The 27086-nt window shown below is 35.0% G+C and overlaps 1 protein-coding gene across 1 annotated transcript; it reads right to left on the minus strand.

The window, feature by feature from the left end:
- Window positions 1-568: 568 nt before the first annotated feature.
- Window positions 569-26603, minus strand: nst (phosphoglucomutase 3-like protein nst; the record flags this gene model as incomplete). The annotated part of the gene is given in 7 exon segments (XM_081734804.1): window positions 569-3186; window positions 11245-11360; window positions 14012-14204; window positions 15225-15382; window positions 16383-16495; window positions 23393-23561; window positions 26461-26603. Coding segments are annotated over 7 exon segments (969 nt in total). The 3' UTR covers window positions 569-3047.
- Between the last annotated feature and the right edge of the window lie 483 nt (window positions 26604-27086).

Below are 27086 nucleotides of genomic sequence, written 5' to 3' on the forward strand. Positions count from 1 at the left end.
TGATATGTTTTCCTTTCCATCACACGACACACAGCACTAGTTCGGTCTACGTGTTGTACTATGTCCCCACTGACCTTCATAAAAGTAATAGTATGTATGTTCCGTTGGGTTGTAACATCAACGGAACACTACTGCTTAAGTTTCTATTTTGATTTTAACTAAATAATCAAATTTCACTTAAGTTTTTCTAACAGCCAATATCTTTAAAAAGAATCAATGGCCAACTTTGTATCGGAGATAAGTAGTTTTCTCTCAATTGGGTAGGAGAAAATTCTATTTTATTCTATTTGAATTTGCTATTTGTGATTAGTTACTATTATACGCATTCTAAAAAAATAATGTTCAATTTTAATTAGAATTTCAAATTTCAAGCTCAGATGAACGTCGTCATATAGAGATAAGATTTCATATAAAGATTTTGACTAAATAAAACAAAATACACATGAGCATATTGCAATTTGAAAATGTCCACAGAAGTGATTACATATAACACTATATATATTACGTTGTCATAAAATGTAAATTAGTTAACCACACAAAGTCATAATTCGGTATGAGAAGAAATCAATTATTTAAAAAATATCTTTTATTTTCACTTTAAACTCCAAATGAATATAAAAATAGAAAATATTCCACAACCAACAAACCATGACTGCATTATTGATTACCACCAACATACAAAAATAAATATTCTTGTCGAACAGACACATACAGTATACTTCATAACTATAGAATTTCTCTTTAAAAATATGAGAAAGTAGGTATATGCTATCGCTGTCTTTTGCATTGGGACTAGGTTTACACATTTACAATATACAGAAAATTTCCAGGAACTCAAACACATGTCACGAAGTCGAAATTATATTTTACCTACACAAACTAGGATTTTGGAATGTATACCAATGTGGAGTCGCGTTCAAAAATGTATTTTCTCTTAATATTTTTTTAATAATAATTTTCTAGGTAATGGCATTTGAGATACATATTGAACCAAGCGGCTTGAACTCCAACCTTCTGTTTGCCGCGAGATTTTAGTAATATTTGAGGTGTCAGCAGTCCTGTATTTTGGCGCTTTTATTCTTCACAGCCTTACTGACCAGACATAAGCTGGCAGTTTCTGGAACATATGTAATGCGTAATTGTGCCAATACACAGTTCAATGTTAAGCATGGTAAGTTTTTTGACTAATATTTCTCAAGAAAATGATAAATCAGAGGTTCCATATATGAGGTGGTACGCTAAGTTGTGTACTAACTTCAGCAGGTGATACCTTTAAGGACAGGTAACATAAATCTATATCAACATATACTTTAGTATCGGATACCTCACCGTTTCTGAGATATACACGGTGCTCTAAAATATGATTACTGGATGGTACGACGCACATTGTCGAGGAAACATGACGGAATTTTACATTAAGAGCCATCTCAAAGCTGTTGTCTATTTGTCGGGGCTGTCGAGGATATTTAAGATCTGTATAAATTTATTATTCGAGGCTGTAACATCATTTGATCATGTGCATGCATCCACGATGAGTTAAGGTCGTTTTAAACACTTCCTCTAACCCAGCGCTGTGCCCGGTGTGGGACCGTGTTCTTGCCTCCCCTGCGAAAAGCATATAATTCCTAAAGTTGCATTAATTAAATGTTGCTTCTAATGCTCGTTATCATTCTACCTGGCTCTTTAATTATGTTTGCAGTACGCTAATGACTGATTCCATTGTTTCCAGCATATCAATCTGTCTCTCAAGCTCACTGATGGCCTCTTCACCTCTACTTCCATACCGTGTAGAATGTGTTGGAACGCCACGGTATCACACATATATTGATAAACACTTTTTACTGCACGTCCTTTGAAGACTCATCTGCTGAAGTTTGGACATACCTTCACCTTCTGAGTTCTACCCTGTATATATCCTTTATAAACCAAAGTGCCAAATGTCTTCTGTGAGCAGTGTTGAAACAATTACTAAGAAGTGAAAGCATATGAATCATTATTATTATTATTATTTACTACAATAAATCGTTGCCTACGGAACCATGCAATTCAATCTCCAATGATAAGTTTTGGGGCACTACTCCTTATGGATATCATTCATCATCAGTTATATTTTGATGCATAAACCTTGTGATCTATATTTTAACTATAGAAAATCTGAATAATTTGAACACATGAAACTTTCGCTAACTCAAGTGAATGAATAATCTCACACTAATAGAATAATCTGCTTCATGTCTAAAGTTAGATTACTTTCTAGTTAGTTTACAGGAAACTATACAAAACGAACCATTCATTTGCAATTTATTGCAAACACAGTCGTATAATGCATCAAACAAAATTAGAGGCTAATTATAGTCGTAAACTATACGATCATTCGTATTGCAAGTATATTGCTCTAATATAAATTTTATTAATTTCGAAATGACTTAAATTTAATAATTTCCTTGAAAGTTTAAAAAAAAAAAAAAAAAAAAATGACTATCGAAATACAATTATCTTTAAAATATAGGATGTTTTATCTAACATTGCGACCTCAAACATATCTGTCACAAAATATGAAAGATCCACTTGCACAAGAATATGCCGAAGTCAAGGCCTCCCAAAATAAGAGAGTAACAAATCTAGAAAATTCAGAAAGCATTACTGTGGTCATTTCGTATTTTGTTTCAATTCGAAAATACTGAGATCATAATGTTATATTAAACACCCTACCTATATTAATACTATATCTGAAAAAAACAAATATATAAAATATAAAATTATGTGATGCTAGAATGAAACTGTTCATTACAAATACTGTAGTCACTATAGATTAAATAAAGTCATGGAAGCATATACATTAAATAAATTACGAAAAATACATTTAAAATATTACACAGAAAAGCATCACATATCTACATTGAGCAAATATTGAAGTAAAAATATATTGCATAGATGAATTCAATCAAAGATTGAAGCAAGAATGTATTGCATGAATGGATATTGAACATCCTTAACTTAGAACGAGTTCTAAAAGGACGGAATCCACAATACGACATGTTAATTATCTAGTGCAGTACAGGAAGTTCGCCAACTCCTCCAGCCAACTGATGGACTTTCTGCGCCACTTCTGTTGCTAAACGATCAGCATTCGCTTGAGTATCAGCTTCAGCATAAACTCGAACCACGTCTTCTGTTCCAGAAGGTCTGAAAAGGATCAACAACAGTCTAGTATCAGACTAATATATACCAACATGAGCAGCATAACTTTAGTACACATTTTTTTTCTTTTTTTAAGGATATGATTTGATGCTTATTTATATAAATAGTAAATAATATAACTACTTATTCGACTAAATGAACTTTAACTTAAGGTTCCCAAATGTCCATGTTTCCCGGGAACAGTAACTGGATTTTAAAGCAAAATGCGCATGTTTCGTGACCGATATTTAAAAGTGTCTCCGGTTTCATTAAAAGACTTACTTTAATTGCAGTAAACTGCTTTGAACAATCTCTGTTCCCTTAGTCATTATCTCGAGAATTTTGATCTTTTTCATGTGCCCAGTTTAAAAAAATGATAGGTTTTTCATTTTTTTAAAACTAGGTATACGAAGAAAGTACAACGTAAAACAAAGAAGTACAAAAAAAAAAAAAAAAAAAAATCCAAATGTGTTTCCTAGAATTAATGAATTTAACAGAGATTGCTAAAACAGTTTAGTGCAATTAAAGTGCATTCGCAAGCAGCAAGTTATTATATTTTTTCCCTACCTAATTTAACATACTTTTAAAGTGAAGAATATTTGTTTCAAGTAATGGGTATTTTCTACTCCACATTTCCAGTAATGGGTGTTATTAACCATTCGAACCATATGAAACAGAATAAGTCTATTTGTGATGATTTGTCTAGTTGGATAATAATTACTTCGATCAAATGACCAAAATGTTTCGCACATCTGTAATATGATGCAACAGTATTTACACTTAAAAACGCGGTGGCTGGTACATCTCAAAACTACAACTTTCTTCATAAGTGAACAATCCAAAATTCTTGAATTACCAGATGACTCACTCTGCAGTATTAATTTTAGTATAATAATATCAACTAAATTACACAGTTCATTATCTTTAATATGTCCATCTCTGTTACGTAAAGTTCTGAGCACGATTTCTCGTGGGCATCATATGGATATTGCGGTGACTATCATCATAAATTGAACATGTCATCCTCGAGGACCTTGGTACGTATGAGGCCTCTCAATTTCTTTCACCCTACTAATCTTCATTCTGGACATTTTCTTCACTTTATTCCCTTTCTTCTCTTATTCTTTTGTTTCCAACATGCCACCTGTTCCTTAGTCTAATTTGTGGCCCTTTCCCTGCCATTTTTATTTCTAGTTTAGATTCTAAACAAACATTGTTATACTCTTTCAATATGCTCATGTATAGCCTAGATGTTTATTCTCTTCGACACTTCGTTGAATGTTTTGCTAATGAATTCATTTCTTATGGAAACTTATATTCCTTCCGAGAATGATTTTTAAGGATCTCATAATTGTTTAGTTCCTGTTCTTCTCTTCCTGCAGCAAGGTCCGGAAGAGGGGGTGTCCCTAATTGGTGTTTTCTGACGGTTTTAGGTTTTACCCACATTTGTTTGGCAACATTGCTTGGCATTGTCTGGTAACTGGAAGAAAATGGTATCAAAGACAGCAGGATGCAGCACCAGTGCACTTCGCGATTCACGTGCGCAATTACCTGAATCAGAAGTTTCCTGGCCGCTGGAAGAGGTTGTGCATTTTCACCAGCTCCCTTTGCCTGGCCTCCAAGAAGCCCCGATCTGACGACACCAGACAATGCTCTCTCGGGTTTCATAAAGCAACAAGTAAGAAACACTGAAAATCACAACGCAGGAATTACGAGCAGCTATGGAACACGCCTTCAACCTTGTGACTCCGGAGTATCTCCGCAAAACATCTGCGAGAACCTGGCACAGAATTCAGCTGGGTTACGACATGGATGGTGATCATACCATGTTTATGACTCTTAAGACTTCAACAAAGTAACTGTGGACAGGAGGGTTACGACCACTTCCGGACCTGTACATCGTTATCTAAGTTTCCGCTGCGTATGTGGCGTAATTACAGGTTCGAAGTGTTTCTTATTCATAAGTAGAATTGCAGCATTCCTACCTTTGTCTCGAATCCATGTTGACATTTGGAACTCATGCAGCTTATGTAAAAGCAAAAGAAGTATAAGAACCAAAATCAGGGAACACATTAGAGATGTGAAAGAACGTGGTTAAGGCTTATTACCAGGACTGTCAAATTATTTGAATGATTAAAAATATGCAATCGAAGACGTAAAAATTGTACATAAGATATCTTCATTCATGGAAACACTGAAGTTAGAATCATATTCCATTAGAAAACCCAAATTTAAATTTAAAAAGAATAACTTGAACAAACAGTGGGATTGCATAATGAATAATTTTGTTTATAAATTCTAGAAGTAATTACTAAGTTCATTGAATCTCCTTTCCATTAAAATGCAGGGAGTCCCGGGAGGAAATTGCTCCCTTTCACAGGTAATAGGGAAGATTTTTCTAAGCAAGAAAGTTCCTATGACCATATGTCCTACTCTCAGCGTTTTCACAGCTATGGGGTGTTGCTCATTTCTGGATTTATGTTGAATGATAAGTGTTTATTGCTCATTCTGTAGTTACTCTGCACAGGTGAGACAGAGTGGATTTGAATGGTGATCGAATGGCCTTTCCAACGGTATGCAGTGTATGGCAGCAGTATCTTTGAAAGGGAAGTTTTTTAGGGAAATTCGATGGCGTCCCTGAAAAAAATTCCCTTTTTAAGATTATTGAAAAAATGAAATGAAATATTTCGGTTTTACGTCCCACGGTTATGCCGGTTAGGCTAAAGGAGACGGTGATGATGAGTGATGAATGAAATGGTGAAATGAAGAAAGTGGGGGGCCGCGGTGGCTCAGTGGTAGAGCGTTCACCTCTGGTGCTTGGGGTCCCCAGACCCCGCCAAGTGAACTTTGTGGTGGACAAACACCGTGTGCGTGGGTTTTCTCGGGGTTCTCCCGTTTCCTCCCACTTCCTTCATTCCACCGTTTCATTCATCACTCATCATCACCGTCTCCTTTAGTCTAACCGGCATAATCGTGGGACGTAAAACTCAAAGATTTCATTTCATTTTCATGAATAAAGTGGGAGGAAACGGGAGAACCCCATGCACATGGTGTTTGTCCATAACAAGGTTCACTTGGCGCAAGCTGAGATCGAACCAGGGATCCCACACACCATAGGTGGACGCTCTACCACTGAGTCACCGCGATCATTCAAGATCATTATTTAAGGAACAATTTTGCCAACGATTTTCTTCAATATACTGCATACCATTGGAAAGACCATTCCATCGCCATTTAAAAGAATTATGTCTCACCACTGTAGAAAAACTGAAGAATGAACAACAAATACTTTCATTCAACATAAAGTGAAAAATGGATAACAATATGCAGCTCTGAAACCACCGGGAATAGGATATATATAGTCATAGAAACTTTTTGCTTAGAAGGATTTCCTTCATCACCTGTCATACGCACGTGGTTACCTCCTGAGAATTCCTGTATACAATGGAAATTACTATTACATAATAATAATAATAATAATAATAATAATAATAATAATAATAATAATAATAATAATAATAATAATAATAATAATAATAATAATAATAATAATAATAAAAATAATAATAATAATAATAATAATAATAATAATAATAATAATAATAACAGGGGGTGTAATGCATATTACCGCTGTTACCGGAGGTAACGGTAAAAATATAACAATTTTCCGTTGTTTTCATATGTCTCTAAATTTCATTATCAACATGGGGAGATGTTTACATATTTTCCTTTTCTTTCTTTTTTTTAAACTAGTTGGGACGGCCTATGCCGCATTTACAATGTGAATGAACGCAACATGCCAGCGCCAAATAGAAACATATTGTTGTTAATACCGCAGATTTCAGAGGTAACACGAACCCCGATAGCGGTCATTCACTCCAGAAGTAGCTTTCAGCGTGCCAGCTAGAAGCATCCTGCGCGCTCGTATTTGGACTTTCGGAATGGCCCTTTAGTTACCGTTCGGCTGATTGGATCAGGACAAAATAGGAACGTTCCCTGTCAAAACAAGGAAAATCTAGAATATCATCAGGATGTTTATTCTACTCGCTCTCCTCTCGCTATAGAGGATCGAGCTGACAGTGATTCAACTATACTGTTTCGTTTGCTTTCCTATTCCAAGGATGGAAACTTGGCTGTAATTTCCGTATTCTTCAGGTTATTTCATTGTCTTAACAGTATACAATTTCAGACAAATATAAGTAGCAGGTTTTTCATAGTAATAGCATTGAACACCTGCAACTGTGAGACTGTATGTTCCGAAGTGCATTATTTATATGTTAAAATATCGTTATCGCATGACGTTGTATGTTAATACGTTACTTTTAGAATTGAATAATACACCAATAGAGAAGAATATATTTCATACGATATTCTAACAAACAAATTTAATATAGGTTTGCTTTGATTCAAAATAAAGTTCCTTATTGACTATGGGAATTTATTATTATTATTATTATTATTATTATTATTATTGAGATTTTATTTCTGTTTAAACGGTAGAAAAAATTAGATGGTAGTTGTCTCGTGCCTGAAAGAGCAAAGATATTGTTAGTCTCTGAAGTGTGTCATTAAATATACGGAAATGCCCATCAATAATAATTAGAGAGAAGTAAAGATGTTTCCCGACGCTCCTTCTAATTCGAATACTTGTTTTTAATGTAGTATAGAATACTTTCGTTTCAGCAAATTTCCAGCTTTAGCCTCTAGCCTACTAGTTGAATTTACACTTTGATGCAGTTTGATGTGTTGAAAAAGAACTGTGTAATCGTCTTCATCATACCGTAGTTTGACTATCCCAAATTGTGTTTGACCGTCTGACTAATTTTCAATACGGTAAACCTGTTGCTCAAACATACGATGGAGCTGCGGTAATGGTTGGTGAGAAAGGAAGCTGCAGCCTCTTGCTAAACAAGGATATACAAAAGTCTTTTTTTTTTTTTTTTTTTTTTTTTTTCATTATGCCCATAGGCTTAATTTAGTTTTAGAAAAACTCGTTCACTGTACACAAGGGTGTACTTTTTTTTTTTTTTTTTTTTTTAACTATGTCGTGACTTGCTTCTTTTCCTTGAAGTCTTAAAAAGAACAAATGCTTTGGACTATGTACTCAACAAAAGTATCCCAACAGCCTTAAATACAAGGTGGAACTATAGAAGTAGGATAAATGATGTGCTGTATAGCTTTAAAGATGAACTGTTAGCACTCTTTAAATCCACGACGGAAACATTGACGAATGTTCGTGCAGCAAAGTTCTACCAAAGCCTTCAAAGTTTTGACTTCAATTTTTCACTTGAACTGTTTTATGCTATAGGATCAAGATAAGAAATCTTGTTCAATATCTTACAAAAGGAAATTCATGATGTAAAGTTATTGCAGAAAGAAAATAGATGACTTTGAAGAATATCTAAGATCACTGAGAGACGGTTTCGATTATATTTAGTAAAAAAATGGAAGAACCTGAAGGGAATGGAAGAACCACACTTTTCAAAAAGATCAAGGTAAATGAAGTGGGATTTGACCCCCCCCCCTTAAAAAATAGTTGCCAATGCCTATAGTTTGAAATGGTTGATATGCTGAAAGAAAAAAATAAAAAGTACTAGATTTTCCGATATTGAAAAGCCAGAGATAATTGTAATATCAACAACCGGTAACAATCGTCAAAGTGTCACGCCACTGAACAATAACAATAATAATAATAATAATAATAATAATAATAATAATAAAGGTACTACGGAAGATGATTTGTCAACATTGACGTTTGGGAGCAGAATATTAAACCGATGAATTTACGATTGTGTTCGTGTGTATAAATTTGTAAGTAATCATTACTTGATTTAATAGCACGCACATCCAGCATTTATTAAAACTGTACTTAACCAAAAATACTCAAATTTAATCCGACTGTGAATGTTCCGGCAAAAATTTATTGCTACCCTCAGCAGAAATCTTTTAAGAAAACTAAGATAATCAACTGGATAAATTTCTACAAGAAACGTTAAATTCCTGAAATGACCTGAGCTGAGGATGGCAATACATTTTTGCCGAAACATTCAAAACTGAATTAAATTTGAATATTTTGCATAAATACAGTTGTACATAGTCACTCTACATTTTTTATTAATTTAGATTTTCCAGAGTCCTCAATTCTTGTGCAGGACTCGTATTTATATTATTGAAATCTATTCGTAGAATGGACACGAAATCATTTACAAGTATTATGTAAGGAGTAACATAATACTATTTGTTTTGCGTCACTTTGAACCCACAGAACTTCCCAAAGAAGGCTGTAATCATAGTGAAGAAAAACAATCTTAGCGCAGTGTTTATCTTTTAATTTTATCTGATTATTAACTTGTTTTTATTTAAGAAGAGGAATTGACGAATCTTCGACATAATAGAAATGATGTATTCGAGCACTTGCACTGGTAGCATCACCCCCCCCCAAAAAAAAAAAAAAAAAAAAAACGTACAATTTCGACAGAGCTTAGTCACTTAGATTTATATGTGGGCGACCAAGTCCTGTTGAGTGCACAGTAGCAAAAATTATCGAAATAGCAGACAATAATTTTTTTTTTGCGATGCAATTAGATACAGAGTTATTATTTGCTGAGCAAAACAATATATTTTTATACATCAAAAACTAAATATTTGTGACAGTTTCGCCAACTAACTCTGGCTTCATCAGACACAATGAGATACAGGAGTAATGTATGATACAATCTGATGTACATACCGCTGAGACATGATGCTTCTGATGTAACTAGGATAGTAGCTACGAGGGGCTACTGGAAAATTCGAAACCCAACCCACGAAGAGTGCAGGTAGAATGATGAACAGTGTAGTTCTACCAAACATATCTTTGTATGTACAAATCATAACGGAATTTTTATTGTCTTTTTCAGGCCCCTGAAGTTATTATATGTGGCCAATTAGCAAATTTTATGAACATCAAGATCAGAACTGTCGTCAAATTTTTGTCCCACCAAGGAAAGTCACCGAAGCAAATTCATGACGAAATCAGTGACGCACTATGGGACTTTCCTTCTCATATGCAGTGCTGAAGAAGTGAGTAGCACAGTTTAAACGTGGTGACTTCTCTAAAAACGATGCTCCACGTGCAGGAAGACCAAAAATAGTGATTGTCCCCTAAATCGTGGATGAAATTTGACATTATTCTTGAAAATGGCGAAATCTCAACAAACTATATGGCATAGATTTTTGGGATTTCTCGGAAACGAGTCGGTAGCATAATTCTTAATGACTTGGGCATATACATATGTTCTCGGCAATGTGGGTTCCCAAAAATTTGTCAGCAGATCAAGAGAATGAATGAGTGAAGGTATCAAGGGAAGTCATCTCCCATTTTGACCTCAATGCCGACTAGTTTCTCTTACGAATAGTAACCATGAACGAAACATGATTGCACAACTACGATCCTGAAACGAAACAAGTCAATGGAGTGGTGGCATTCAGGTTCCCCTCCCTCCAAGAAGTTAAAGATACAGAAGTCGACAAGGAAAATGTCTGTACATTCTTCCGGGATAAGGATGGAGTCGTTCGCATAGATTACCTGCCCAAGAGTCAGACATTAGTCATAAAATTGAAAGACACACTGAAAGTGTAACGCCGATGAAAATTAGAAAAAGGAATTCCGTTCATTGAGAACACCAATCCTGTTCATCGAACATTACAAACAACTCTGATATTGCAACATCTAGGATTTCAATGTCTACATCATCCTCATTCCTCAGATCTAGACTATTACTATTATGTCACACTATTACTTATTCCCCGAATTCAGACAACACTTGAAAGGACGGCATTTTGGATCTGATTAGAAAGTGATTAATGCTACGAAGCAGTGGTTCAAGGAACAGTCTTCAGATTTTTTAATTGGTCTGTAAAAATTGGAGCACCATGCAAGGAAGTGCATTGAACTTTGGGGGGAGTATGTACAATTATTGTAAAATTTCACATTCCATGTGCACTCTTTCTAGGCTGGATACGAACTTTTCAGTAGCCCCTCGTACTTGAATTCTTTCCATTTCATTGTTACATAATACTTACCTTACAAAAGATCTACCATTATTATATCTTCCGACAATCTCATCTATGGCTTCTTGTAAACCAGGTGGTGACACACATTTTCTCTCAGCATCGGTTGTTTGGATTGCATTGCGGTCCTACCAAATTCAAAGAAATTAAAGTTAATATACAGGTATTATACTGGATAATCAAACAAATAATTAAAATATATTATATTGAAATTCATTCTAATCCCTTGTAATTTTATAAAAATAATCCAAATTTCTGTTTTTCTTGGTTATTAGCTTCCGTCATAAGCATTAAGGAGCTTAAAGTTTCACATCAGTATGTATGAGTATGTGGTACTTTATTTCTCGGTAACTACTGACCGGATCTGAATCAAATTTGGTGGGCGCAAGTAGCCCATTGTCTAAGGAATTATGATCGCTATATTCGATAACCGAGTTTGGTCACTGACAGAGTTGCTCGTCTCGGCTATCTTTGCATGTATTATTTTATTTCTCGATAGCTACTGGCAGAGTCTAATCCAAATTTGGTGGACAAATATACAATTCATGGCAAAGGGAATAAAAATTGCTATATTTGGTGGCAGGGCTTGGCTTGGCTTGGCTCGACAAGACTTGCCTTGTATGTGGTATTTTATTTCTCTGTAACTATTGGCTAGATCTGAGCTAAATTCGTTTGGTAAGTACCTCATCATCTAAGGAATATTTGGTAGCCGGACTTGTCCAGGAATAGGTTCAGTTTGCATTGTCCTGTTTGTTTATTTCTCGAAATAATTCAGATTTGAGGGGAAAACAGCTTATTGTCTAGGAAGTAAAAATTACTTTATTTGGTGGCCGGGCTCGACTCGTCTTGTACAGGGTTTTCATAAAGTATGGACGGATTTAATTCGCTTATAATTTACATAAAAATGCTCATATTGAAATCAAATAAAGTGCAAACGGTAGCGGAAAGATTAAATTTTTACCTGTAATCTGCACCAGCTCAGTTCATTCACCGCCACAGCTCCAACTGGGCGCCATTTACGTCCACACATTCGCGTAGGCGTGGGCTGTTGATGATGCTTTCCCTTACCCTGCTCACTGTTGCAGGCGATGTTGGCGGCCTCCCACTTCGAGGACGGTCCAGGACGCTTCCTGTCTCCAAGAACTTAGCATGCCACTTTCAGCTTACAACTTACTTTTAACAGTCAACATTGAAACAACAATGGATGGAATTTGGTAAGAAACTGACTCTTGCCCTCCCTCTCTCAACGTGTTCAGAGTTGCCGCTTATCTAACAGTGTTGCCAACTAAAAATTTAATCCTTCCGCTACCGTTTGCACTTTATTTGATTTCATTATGAGCATTTTTATGAAAATTATAAGCAAATTAAATCCGTCCAGACCTTATGAAAATCCTGTATGTGGTACTTTATTCCTCGGTAACTACTGGCCAGATTTAAACGGAATTCGGTGGGCACATAGCCCATCGCCTAAGAACTAAAGACCGCTATATTTGATGGCCAGGCTTGGCAAGGGACAGGTTCAGCTCGACAACAGAGGCTGTGTTCCATAGTTTTGCACGCCGAAAACTTCTGAGTTAGGTTCACCTCGACTTCTTCTTTTATTATTATTATTATTATTATTATTATTATTATTATTATTATTATTGTAGAAGTGCAATTGCAATAATTAACATAAGTTAGATATTAATTTTCCTTTCATTGTTTCATGTATTTTCTTTTTTTTAATAATATTTCCTTGAATAAAAGGAACAGGTCACCGCTCTAAACTTTCTCGCTCACACTTCTTAAACTAAACCATATCATGCTGAAGTTATTACGGAAACATTTATTTACGAAATATGAACGAAACAATAATTGGCATTTTCGGAAAATTTTTTATCGAAGAAATGTCGCCATACGGCAAACTTTCTCCTTGCGATTTTTAAATGAATATATATCATATTGTAGGTTTATAAATGAACATTTATTTATGAAATACGAGCAAAATTACGTGAGTGTCTTTTTGACAAACTCGTCCGATAAAATCTAACCCTCTAGGAGTAAATTAACCCTTCTGGATTTTTTTTAAATGTAGAATGATTTATATCATATTGTTCTTTGGTTAATCACACATTTATTTATGAAGTATAAAAAATTGTCCTTTCTTTTACAAAAAGGAAATCGTAAAAAAAAAAAAATCCCTAAGAATAACATATACCTTCTGGAATTTTCCCAGAGAAATGGCTTATACTATATTATAGGGCTAGGGCTATTATTCAAATACCGATTTATGAGAAATGAACAAAACAGTTAGAGCTGTTTTCGATTTTTTTTTTTTTTTTCAATTTTCAGCCTTCAGTAAACTATCCTTACTTTGAAGATACGAAGAAAATTCGAAAAATCTTCTCTCGACTACCTTATAATTCTTAAGTTTAAAATTTGCTCCAGATACGTTTAATGGTATGACTTCTAGCCGAGTGCACATCAAACATCGAAAAAACAATTTTTCGGAGTGTAGGAGTCATGAAACGTATTAATCCACTGAAACTTCGAGTTCGATTTTTTCACAATCTTCATCCTTTTCTCCTATCGTTGTGTGTTTTGTTTGTTTTTAAGCTTAAAAAAAGTCTCCTAACGAAGAAAGCGTAACTGAATGTAGATACAATTTAAATACAAGAAAGGAATTTAAAAACAAATCATTATTTCTTAGTGTTTGCATTACTCAAAGTTTCGTGCACAACCGATTCAGAGCTAATGGTTGTTTCAGTAGAAAACGTTTGCCACTAACTGTAAAACTCACCTTCACACTAACTTTCATTAAACGATTAGGCAAATCTTTATAGACAGCTTCCCAATCTTGGATGCTCCAGTCTTTGGCATACAGGATTGTCTCGACCAGAAGCATGTCTGAAATAGCATCTCCAACGGTCTGATTAATCACATCTATCAGCGAAGCTAAATGTTCTGCTGTTGAACGCTGTGTAGGGGTTAAACTACAAAATAAATAAATATAGAATAATAATTCCACACTTATGTACTGTACATATGCATAGAATACAAAAACAGATCCATGCATTATTAATATATATTTAAAGTTAGTATTTATCATAAAAGTGTACTTAGGAGGGTCACATTGGTTACTGGTAGAGCGTTTACCTCTGGTGCATGGGGTCCCAGGTTCGATCCCAGCTCGCGCCAAGTGACCTTTGTGGTAGAAAAACATCGTGTGCGTGGGTTTTCTCGGGATTCTCCCGTTTCTTCCTACTTTCTTCATTCCACCATTTCATTCATCTCTCATCATCACCGTCTCCTTTAGCCTAGCCGGCATAACGGTGGGACGTAAAACTCAAAGTTCTCATTTCATTTTTCTGCTGCATGGAGTCCATGGTTCGATCCCCGGGTAAGTTAGTTTATGGTGGACAACATCTTTCCGTGGATTTTCTCGGAGTACTTCCGTTTCCTCCTACTTTCTCATTCTACCAATTCTTTCATCATCATCATTTGCTTGCCTTCATCATCCTACAGGGCACAATCGTAGGACATTAAACTGAAATATTTCATTTCATTTTCATAAAACTGTATTTGTATATCATATAACAAATTATGTGAACAGATACCTTGATTATAACTACTGCTTCGGAAAAAAGATGGAGGAACATTATGAATTGATACCATCATAATAACGTTCATCTTACATGACAATTTTCATATAATGTTGACTCAGAGTATAGAACTACCGTATTCAGTTCTCTTTTACTTTGTTTTTCTTTCTTTAAAAAAATAATTTATAGAATAATTTAAGAACAAGGAAACTTATCTTAAATGTAACATGAGTTGTATGTGGAATAAACTAATAACTATAATATTACAATACTAGAAAGAAATCCACTCAATTAACTATTTTAACGGAGTATCAATTACAAAGTAAAATTGAAAGTATGTTCAGTCAGGTAGACTATTGATTAAGTAAGAAAAAAAAAAAAAAAAAAGATTTACTTAGAAAGAACACTAACCTTGTGTTGGTCGTAGCACTCTTGATCAGCTTAGTTGCTCTGTCACTGATAACTACAGTCCCATGGCCATTAGCTTCGAAATAAACACCAATGTCAAATTCCAGTGCTTTGTGGTGCAAATGTTTCACTCCCGTCGGAACGCAGGCTACAGGAACTTTCTGAAATTCAATTTTTAAAACAACACAATGAGATCTTTTAAGTGTATTAAATGACCGAATCACAACTTGATTTCCATAATTAAACAGAATATTCCTCTTACCTATGAAATACTTCATTTGATTTGTCTGTTAATAATGATCATATCAGTTTTTAATTTGCCTTTGCGAAGTAGTGCTCACGTTTGGGAGGTGATTCCTAACACCAAAATAAGACAAAAAGGATAGACCAACCTAGGGGCACAAATGCTTCCTTTCGGAGTTATAGGCCACCGAAAACATGAAAAAAAAAAAAAAAAAAATGCACATTGGAGGTCCATAGCCCCTAAACTATGGAACCTACCATACTCGGGCCAAGACTTCAACTAGGAACTAATATGTGCCCTATCCAAAAATACATGTTTCAGAATCCTAAGGTACTCACGCAACAATTTTTTATAGACGGAGTTTGGCTACAGGCATATAATTATAAGTACTCACCAACTACCTCTATAAAAATTGTTGCGGAAGTACTACAGGATTCTGAAACTTGGATATTTGGATAGGGCACATACTAATTCCTAAGTGCCCATAGTTTTGGAGCTATGAACCTTTAAATTTCATTTTTTCATATTTTCGGCAGCCTATAACTCCGAAAGGAAGCATTTGTACATCCAGGTTGGTGTACAATTTTTGTCTTATCTTGGTGTCAGGAATCACTTCCCACACGTTGTCGGTGTTGTTTTGAAATAGCCTGTACATATAGATTTTGCGGAATGAAACAAAAATGTAGCAATCGAAATATATTGGATATAAAAAGTGAATTTCCTAATGTTCCTGCTCCTTTATATTTCTTAATTCTCTGTACACTAATACACGACGACGGTTAATAGTTCATATTTATGCCACCAAATTAAATTACTCTTTTCAATCAAAGTACTAATTATCGCAATAAAAGATTAATCCAAATTATTTACTCTATCTAACGAAAAATGATTTATTGTAAGTCAATCATGTTACTTACCAACGTTCTGGATATATAATTCGTTGAGCTTCCATTTGCGTAAGCAGTCTGAACTAAGCCTAGCTTCAGATCCAAACCACTTTTCGTAACAAGTTCCATTAAATATTCAGCAACTGAAAAATACGAATTAGAAAATACAGAAACGAGTGGCTAATGATAAAAATAATCTAAGCATTTAAAATAAATAGAAAAAGTATTATGTCTTTCATTACAAAATCGTATTTATTGATAAATCGATTAGAAAACAAACGACATGTATAATGCCCCGCTTCGCGTTGGTTTCGCTCCGTATTGCTTGACATTACTGTTATAATTGATTTATCTTTATTATTATTAATTTGTTGCATGACTATTGTCGTAATTTTCTGTTTAATGTTTATTTTTCTTATTTTTTAAATTTCTATTTATTATATTCTTATATTGTGGTGTTTACTCCATAGGATGGTAATCCAAGTAGACAGTACATAGTCAATCGAACCTTTCACCCGAGCGTTAACGACGAAACAAGTTATTACAAAAGAATAGCTTCTTTCACTGATAACTACACATAGGCAAAAATTCAAATAACAACCTTAAACTTACGAATAGGACAAAATTTCAGCATCATTTAATCTGAAAAACAACTTACAACAATAATTCACTGGCATTAATATATATTCCGTATCATGCACAACAAAGCGAACGAGCATGAGGCAGCAATTCTTGGGTCAGAATAACGCTAATACGCACACATTGGAGATTATATTTAATATTAACGCTATACTTACATGTCTTTACAAGTAAAAGGTAATATTATGACAACAAAAGATGTTGATGTTTTCAGATTGTGAAAATACAAACGGATGTGCTCAATATTACATTTGAGCACGATGTTTCAGCAGGGATGAGAAGGTTAGTTCTTCCTTGTAACTCTCTTTGCGCCTAATGATGGCTACCTTTCGCGTTTTCTCCTTGTTCTTGCTGCTGATATATATATCCGTTGCGAGAACGTACAACGATTATTTTCATTATTTGTTTAAAGGTAGCAGCCTTTTAAAATAAAAAGGATTAAACTGTCTGAGCCGAGTACATAAAAAATAATGCAGAAATAAGTTTATGACGATGTGTTTTTGAATACATTGCTTCAACCATAACGTGATTAACGATAAGGACTACATCAGCGCCTACAAATTTAGAAAATAACAAATACTTTTATTATCGTTTGCAACGAAATATGTAACATAAAAGACTAGGAAGTATAGTCAACAAATTTTAATTCAACAACCACATCTTAGATTATTTTAACAAAATAAATAAATAAATAAAAATAAAACACAAAAATAATAATATAACTAATCAAGCAACAGAATAAAAATCGGAGCAATAAAGTAACCATACCGTGGAAACGATTCTGATTAGGATAACTTATCCACACTTTTCTATTTGAACTGCATTATATCATGGTGTATTTAGTTCTAGTTTGTGAAAATAAACAACTAGTTAATAGAGCGTTCGTTCACCTCTGGTGCATGGGGTCCTTGATTCGATCCCAGTTCGCACCACGTGACCTTTGTGGTGGACGAATACCGTGTGCGCGGGTTTTCTCGGGATTCTCCCGTTTCCTCCTACTTTGTTCATTCCACTATTTCATTCATTTCTCATAATCACCGTCTCCTTTAGCCTAACCGGCATAACCGTGGGACGTAAAACTTAAAATATTTCATTTAAACGAGTAGTTAAAAGTACAGGATACCCAAGAGGGACAAATCCCTCTTGTTAGATATGGGTTTCTGGAATAAAATTATGGCGGGCATGGTGGCTCAGTGGTAGAGCGCGTACCTTTGGTACGTGTAGTCCCTGGTTTGACCCCCAGCCAAGTAAGTTTGTGGTGGACAAGACAACATCGTGCTCATGGATTTTCTCGAGGTACTCCCGTTTCCTCCCACTTTCTCATTCCACCAATTCTTCCATTATCATTCACTTCCTTTAATCATGGTCTCCCTTAGCCTAAAGGGCATAAAACGTGGGACGTTAAACTCAAATATTTCTTTTCATTTTTTTTGAATAAAATTACGGTTTAATATCTCGCAGCAAACTTCTGCTTGACATCAGTATTTCTTCATGGCATATACTTGGTATATGTTGCACTTCTCTTCCAGGCACATGCAAATTAATCTTTATATATACATATAATTTTTCGGCGTCGCTAATATGAATACTGAACCTCGATGTTATTTAAGATCATGTTCAGGTCTCATCAGCATTGTACATGACAAAGGGTGAAAACAAACTATTCAAAATGACCGAGAATAGTGTCGAAACCATAGTTTTCGGTCGGGAAAACGGCTGACCCGTTTGAAGTAACTTTTGGAATATAATATCTACGTCAAGGTAGGTTTATATCGTGTCACTTCGGTTAAGTTTGTATTCAATGGGGGTAGGGCGTTTCAAAATTTATACCAAAAATAGAGTATCGTATAGATTATCACTACACTTTCATTGAAATGCTTATCCTAATGGGGAAGGGGATTGAAATATTTCCCATACACCTATTGTTCCCGTGCGAAGAACGGATATTTTACCTAGTATATAAATTTAATTGTATAATCCGTATTAATGCCTGATAATACATCTGTCGATATTACGTTATGGCCGCTATATTTTATTTTTAGTTCATCATCTTTTCTATTTTACACTGCGTTCATTTAAGAGTAGAATAATCAGATTTTATGAAAATTACATCATATGGATAGTTACTTTAACGTATCACGCCGTTTCTCGGTGCACCTGGCTCCCAACCCACGAGCTTAGAACTGTATTAGTTACAATTTTATTTTCTGGGAATTCTCCAGTGGCGATTCTGATTCCGTGCTAAGCCACATCTTGCGTTGAATGCTGTCTCGACATGTCATGCGTCTGATAGATTGTTCTTTACAAAAGGGAAGCCATATTGTGATTGTATACTCATCACTATTCTTAATACATAGAATTTGTGATGTAATTAAATAATTCTACAATCTGTCTTCCTACCAAACCTTTTGTTTACGAGAATTCGCGTAAGGTTCCAATCGAACAATTATAGCATTCACTGTCTTCACCCAAACTAGACTTTACAAATTCGCAGATCTTCGTGGAAAGAAAATTTCCTTGAAACTACCACATTAAACATCTAATGAAAGAGTTTAGCTTCACATAGGAATACTTACTAGTGTGAAGAGACACGTATTTATTATTTATTGATTTACGTAGATCTCCGACATATTTATTTATTGACTGTCTGAGAGATATAATTTTCATTAAGACTCATCATCAGTGTTGTGAGGTTATTTCTTTCTTTTTTTTTTTTTTTTTTTCCTATTACATAAAACTGTTTTGTATGTGTCAAGCACGCTAGTCATTCGAAAGACTTAGTGAAATTCATTTACGTCTGAGAATTCAGTCAATGTTTTCTTCCGTAGTTTTGTGTTTTCGATGCTAAATCGTGGAAGCGTTTGTTATGTTATGTAATGTATTGTCAATGTGTATTTTATGTAATAAAGCTGAGAGAGCTCCTTTCCCAATATCTAACCATCTCTGACGTCAAGAGTACCTGTTGAGACGAAATCATCACATCTACACGTGTCTGGAGTAAGCAAGTATACCAGCAGATTTGGGTCTTTAAATACTCTCTACAACCCGGAAACGAGGAGTAAGTCGGAGTTAGATTGCATAGTTAGTCTTTGGAGTTAGTTTTCGGAGATAGACTCCAGAGTCTGTCGTGAGCCGGTCTTCGGAGTTATCTTTGGAGTCAGTCGCGAAGTTGTCGAAAGTCTGTCAGCGGAGTCGGTCGGGAATAATCTTTGGAGTTGGCTTGAGAACATCGGAGAGAGTAATTTAGTAAACGAGCCGTACAAACTGTAATTCGGTCAACGACAGGCGGAACATCGGACGATCATCACGAGGATATCAAGAAGGCCAGCAGAGAAAATGTCCTTTCCTTCACCCCTCACCCACACACACTCTCTCTCTGCAAATATCTTGAAATCCTCGCTTTTATTTCTCTTAAAATCAGACGGGTGTCGTCCGGTCCCAGGGCCCGTTCTTCTTTGAGAAACATCCCAAGAAACTCTCATTGACGATACAGCTTTCTTTGAAAATACTTTTCAAATTAAGCACCCGTAAAACTAGTTATCGATATACATGAATTAAACAGCTGTCATCATAGTAATATGCTCCGTGATTATATCATCTTGTGATATTATATCATATATATTAGAATATCTTGTGATTTAAAAACATCATAATAGTGATATAAATATGCATTTATAATTATTAATTTTATGTACGGTATTATTCTATTCCGTATATCATTAACTCCGTATGTCGGGAAAATCATTATTTCATTGTATACTCAGTAACAAAAATCAAAGTTAACAAATACAAGAGAATATAACAAGATAAATTTGGGCAGTTCCGTTCAAACTTCCTAGGACTGAGTCTTATATCTCAGTGACAACCAGCCAAACATATCCTCATACACGTATTACTATAGAGTTAAATGTCGCCGTATGGAACACAAGTACAATGAAATGTTAGAATTACGAAAATAATTTTAGGTCTGTTTCATTTTTCCTAAACATTGCATTTTAACGAATTTCAAACTTTCAGTACAATAAATGAAAATTTGGCTTTTTTTCCTGCCTATTTTACGTTTATTTTTCAAAATATAAATTGAAACTCATCCTTCTTTATAATATACGAGGGAGGACGACAAGAAACCGGACTTTCGTTCTAGAAAAATAATTTATTACATTTTTTACAAAATTCTTTCAGGCTTTCCATTAAATGCGATTCTCCCATCTTCTTTCCCACTGTTTGAAGCAACTCTGGAACTTTTATATCGTTCAATGCGCTCTGCGAAGTTCTTTTTACAGCCTCTACACCATCAAAACATTTTCCTTTTCAGATTTCTCGGAAAATGTCATCATGTTGATCAAAAAGTTTGGATCACTTTCAATCTGATTTTTCAAGTCCTGGCTCAAATTCAGACGAATGGTTTGATCCTGTGTGAGCAGGCGAGAAACAAACTTAGCGGCAACATGTCTCATTTGCAAAACCTCACGCTGGCACGAGCTCCAACTCACTCCTGCCTGTTTTGAAATATCATCGATCATGAAACGACGATCCTCGCTGATTTTGGGGCAGATTTGTTCGATGTTTTCGTCGTTTCGAAATGATGAAGAGCACCCAGAACGAGCATGATCTTCAACACTCATCTCACCACACTTAAAGCGCCCAAATCACTCAAAAAATTGTGTGCGGTGTAGCGTGAATTTTCGTCCGAGAAAAAAAAAAATGTAAATGTTTTTTGGAAAGATATTGTAATCCTTCTATGTGACGGTAAATGCTCGCTTTGATTAAGTGATTCGCGTTTTTAATGCTATGGTGAGCTGAGTCTAAGCCTTGACTGCGATGTCACCGTTTGATCTGACATCTAGTGGCCGAATAAAAAACCTGTTCAACTGAACGTGTTATCTTTAGTTCTATGGACAGGTGAGGTAGGAGGAAGACGTGTATTCCTTTTGATCCATTTGATAGAGTTTACAATGAGTTAAATTGAATTAAGTATGAGTAACATTTAAGTTGCTATATTCACTGTCTTGGGAGGTTATCTAATTAGGCTAATGTTCTCTAAATTTAAACCTTTTCTTTTTCTCCTTCGATCAGTGAATATTAGTAATATTTTTTGGAAATTAAATCCAGAAATTAATCAAGGTATTTTTGGCTACTTAACTAGAAATTGCTAAGACGTAGTAGTGAATGACTTTCGGTATATCTTTATATGTTGAAGTACTTATTTATATTTCTTCGTGTTTATTAATTAGATTCCATTTGGTACGTACTAAAAATCATTTAATCAATTCGTGCACTTGCTGCAATATTCATTCTTCTTGTGTGTTAAAATTGCGTAAAGATTTTTGCTCCTTTAAAACCCAGTTATATAGAGCTGTCAAAGTTTGCTCCTTCAGAGCCAGAAATATAAGCTTTAAACGATTTATATTATTTGTTTGTTGTTTGGCTTTACGTTATTTGTTATATTCAAAGATATTCATATTAATAGTTGTTGTTGAAAATTTCCCTTTGAAAAAAAAAAATAAAAGTTAAAAATAAAAGTTTACTAGCATGTATTTCATGGAGTCTTAATGAAACGAACCGAGGTCCCTACGTATGCGGTGTATTTCGCTACAGCGGCTCATAGCATCCTTCTTGAAAGCCTGTTGAAGCATTTGGCAAGTTTTCGCTTCCGATTTTCCAAGTAGGAAGGAAACATACTCCTTGTTCCTTTGAATCTGCCATAACGATTTCGCACGCGGCTAACGAGAACAGTTGACAAAAACAATAATACGATCAAACGTTAACCTCCTACGCAAACGCCGCTTGGCCAACTGATCTGGGAAGGTCTCTACTAGACCCACCTAGCAGGAGAACTCTCTACTACGCCTAGGAACGGCAACGCTCTTTCACTCCGGTTTATTTTGGGTCCCCCCTCGTAAATATTTTGCTTATTGCAGTATTTGTTTTCTTCCATTCTTTATACAGTGTGTAGCGACATTTTTCTAATATGCAGAATATTTGACATTCGTTGGAATGTTCTTTGCCTTAGAGAACCTAGTATTACTGTATTTCGCGTTTATTCTTTGTCTCTTCTTTGTAAATCAACGTGTATATTTGTGTCCCTACGAACCTTATAACGGTAATATGGATAAGAAACTCAATAGCAGTTTTCTTTAAAAAAAAAAATCCTGCAAGTGAGAAAAGAAATGAGAGATAGCGAAGAAGTATGGCATTAGCCCTTCAATACAATCCTAATTTTTATCTCATCTAATAAATACTGCATTAGCTTTTGGTTTGTAATAATGTAAATATGGTGTCACGTGTTTGTTATGTTTTTCCAACCTCACAACTTCATATCACATTTCTGGTATGACAAGGAGTAACCAAATATGCTATATTAACCTAAGGATTCAGCAAGTACTTTCATTTATATCTACCTAAAGTAGCTATTCTATCTCCATCCATCATGTGGAATTTGTTGTCTTTGTCAACGTAAGAGTAGATGACACGATCAGCATCACCGTCAACCGACACACAACGAGTTCCATCATCTACAGGCACGTTCGCTGGAGAACGCTGCTGAACTTTCACATAGTCTGCACCACACTATCAAAAGGAAAGCAAGTTATTACAAGCTATTTTTAGTCTGATCGAATGCGTTTTTCCAAAAATAATTAGAGATTTGATACACTTCTTTTACTACAAAATATTACAACACTAATTGTATAAATACAACATTTTAGTAATGAGATACTCCTTGAACGTAAAAAGCACCTTCTATCAGAAATTATTGCCAAGTTGTAATTTATTGGAATTCTATTGATTTAAACCACTTTCTCCGGTGAATCGGTCACTTCTACGACATATTGTATAGTTTTTTTTTTTTTTTCCAACTGCTGAAATTTAATTATCTATTTCACTTACAAGACAACTATGGCCTACATCTATATGTGATGGATGATATGTTGCATTACCCAGAGACCCAAACAGTCTACAAAATTACGCAATTCTGATACCACTGTATCTTTTAAAATCACGCATTTACATGATCAGGAAGGAGGAATACCCTAGTCAGGATGGATCTCACTTGGATTGGATATAACTAATGACTGACTCCAAAGCAGAATTACCCAAAATGTTATAAACTTTATTACATGATCAATATCAGAGAGTCTGAAAAGTATTGGCACTTTTACGCACGAAATGGCGTTAGTGTCCCGAATCTCACGGTATATGAGTCTCAGCGGGTACAGCCTAAAGTCATATGACAGTTGACAGTTGAAGCTAGCAAGCAAAAAGTGGTGGAATTATTAATCAGACGTAAAATACTGCATCGTGAACATGAGTGAACTATATTTTACAATTTTATTTTGATAAAAGAGCAAATGCAACGCACACCAGTATAGAAATTTGTGCTATTTATGGACAAGATACGTTATCAAAAGCAACAGATAACATCCATCCGCAAACAGTGTGAAACCATTTGGAGAAAGCGGGCAGCGAAAAGAAGCTTGACGTTTGGGCGCTACATGATCTGACTCAAATACATTTGCTCGATCAAATTTCTTCCTACGAATCCCTAGCAATGTAACAAACTTAAGCAATTCTGAAGCGGTTCATCACGAGTGATAAAAAGTGGATAACCTACGACAACAATATGGGAAAGAGGTTAATCTGTGTGTTGGATGGTATTGTGTAACGTTTGTTACAAAAATTTGTTCTGTCTTCATAAGATTTATGGTGGATTTATTTATACAGGTGGTAACACTGGAGTAGCATGACCAGGGTTCGCGCCGGTTTGAGTTGCCATTGTGTGGGCTTACTTCTTCGTGTGCAGAGGACTAAGAAATGATTGTTGAGTTATGGAAGTTGGGAAAACGAATTTGTAACGAAACAAGAAATAGTTTGTTTAGTGTTCAATTTTCCTCTAAATTCTATTTAGTAAGAAGTTATTAATATAGAAGTTATACGACAGAGAAAAGGAATATATTTATTCCAGTGACAAGGAAAAAAAGGCAGGCAAAAGGGGCTGTGAGAATGAACGTTCCTAGACACTTCACTGTACGTGAGTATATTTAAACTTTTACAAATTAAATTTATCTTCATAAAAATATATGAAATTCAGTATTGAAATCTTTATTTAATGGATAAAAGCAAAGAATAAGAGCTGCAGTTAACTCGTTCTAGTAGGCTGTGTGTGTAAGAGTTAGGGGAAGGGGGAGGAAAGTAGTTTGGCAGGTGTTCCGCGTGCATGACATGTTGGTTACTCGCTCTGAAAAGGTAAACTTTTTGCCACTCTTATCAATCAGCTGTTTTCTGCTTTTTTCTTTTTTTTTTTTTTTTTTTTTTTACAAGTAAATGCCTTGCCTTTGGAGGGAAGAAAATGTCATTATTTAAAGGGACTTTCTTTAAATAACAAAATCGTTTGTGTTTAACTTCCAATAACTCAGCAATCATTAAACTACTTATTTTTATTTTGTCCTCTCTTGATAAAACGATGAAAAATGGAAGGAAAACAGAAATAAAATTGTATTTTTTCTTTCCTTTTTGGTAGAGACGTAATTAACAGGCTTGCTTAATGGTAAATTTATCTTTTTCGTACTTTTTACATTAACTACCGACAGGTGTTATCGTTAGTATCAATTTATCTTTAATGTTATTTTGCGAATAAATAAAAAAAATGTAGTATCTATATAACTGAAAATAAACTAATCTGTTATATTTAACAGGGTGTCTTCTATGTGCTCTCATGCAACTATCCCCTTTAATACTGACTATACCTCTGCATGCGGGAAACCTGTAGCTCTATCTGGTTTGGGTTTCTCCGGTTTTGGTATTTCAAACAGAATAGTGGGATCGGAGATTCGGGCACTTGTGAGATCGTATTGGTGGTTACAGCTGGAAGGGCATTGTGCATTACAAGCTGCTAGTGTCGAGCAGAACGAAATGTACTGTTGACAATTAGCACGAATACACCTATTGAATCAAAAGAAACAGCTGGAACTGGTCAACAAACAGAAAGGGTGTCGTATATTATGCTGATAACGTCAGACCGCATTGATTTTTAACTCCCTGTCAGTAATTGACAAAACTTGGCAGTGTGGGTTTAATGTATCCACCGTAAAGCTCGGATCTGGCACCGTCCGACTATTATCTGTTTCGGTCTCTGCAGAACTTAAGTTAGGTTTGAAAGAGGTCTGTAAAAATCACGTGTCATAATTTTTTAACCAGAAACCATAGAAGTTGTGTAGCGACAGTGATTGTAGTGTTGCCGGGAAAATGGCGGAAGGTAATCGAACAAAATGGTGAACATATGATTTCATAATGTTACTTTCAAATCACAATAAATGTATCCTCAATTCTGATCTTTAAAGCTCAATACTTTTTAGACAACCTGATTCTTAATACTGTACAGACTTTTGGAAGATATTACATGGATAGTGGAAAAACATTGAACGAGGATTCGAAAATAACTGAAGCTAACAGAATATAATCCTAAGCCTACCATGTGATTTAATACTCCATCTCCACCATTGTACAGCTCCACTTGGAGATTGTCTCTTAGATACTCCTTCATTGCTTTCATTTTCAATGCCCGACACCATTGGCTCCATCAAATAGGATCTTCGGCGTGTACTTGCTCTTTTCAACTCCCTACAAAGAGAAAACACTGGAATAAGCACAGTTTGCATGGTTGCAATGTCCTGCGAACTAGTGCTATCAAACTATTTAGTTAAGTACTCGAATATATATATTCAATAATTCCAATAAATTAATCAAAATTATTTGAATTTTAACACCGCTACTCCAAATCATAAAATTCATGGACTCGTTTAACTTCAGTTTATTTTTTCATTTGACGTTAGTATTGAGGCTATATAAGCCATGGACCTATAGCTTAATGTGTAACTGAATCCCACAGACAATCGAACCATCTTGCGCAACGAAGATGACAACGTGAACCATTAGCTACGAGGGAGCTTGCTTTCTAACACCAGCTTCAATGATAAAGACAAAGCTAACCAGCAAACTCAAGAAAAAAAAAAAGAAAAAAAAAACTACAGTTAAATGTCGCAGAACTGAAGAAATGATAATATGAGTGATGTGCAATTTGCTTCTTCGCTAAAGAGG

The sequence above is a fragment of the Thermobia domestica genome, chromosome 12 (assembly GCF_964235325.1).
Source record: "Thermobia domestica chromosome 12, izTheDome1.hap1.1, whole genome shotgun sequence".
Lineage (NCBI taxonomy): Eukaryota > Metazoa > Arthropoda > Insecta > Zygentoma > Lepismatidae > Thermobia > Thermobia domestica.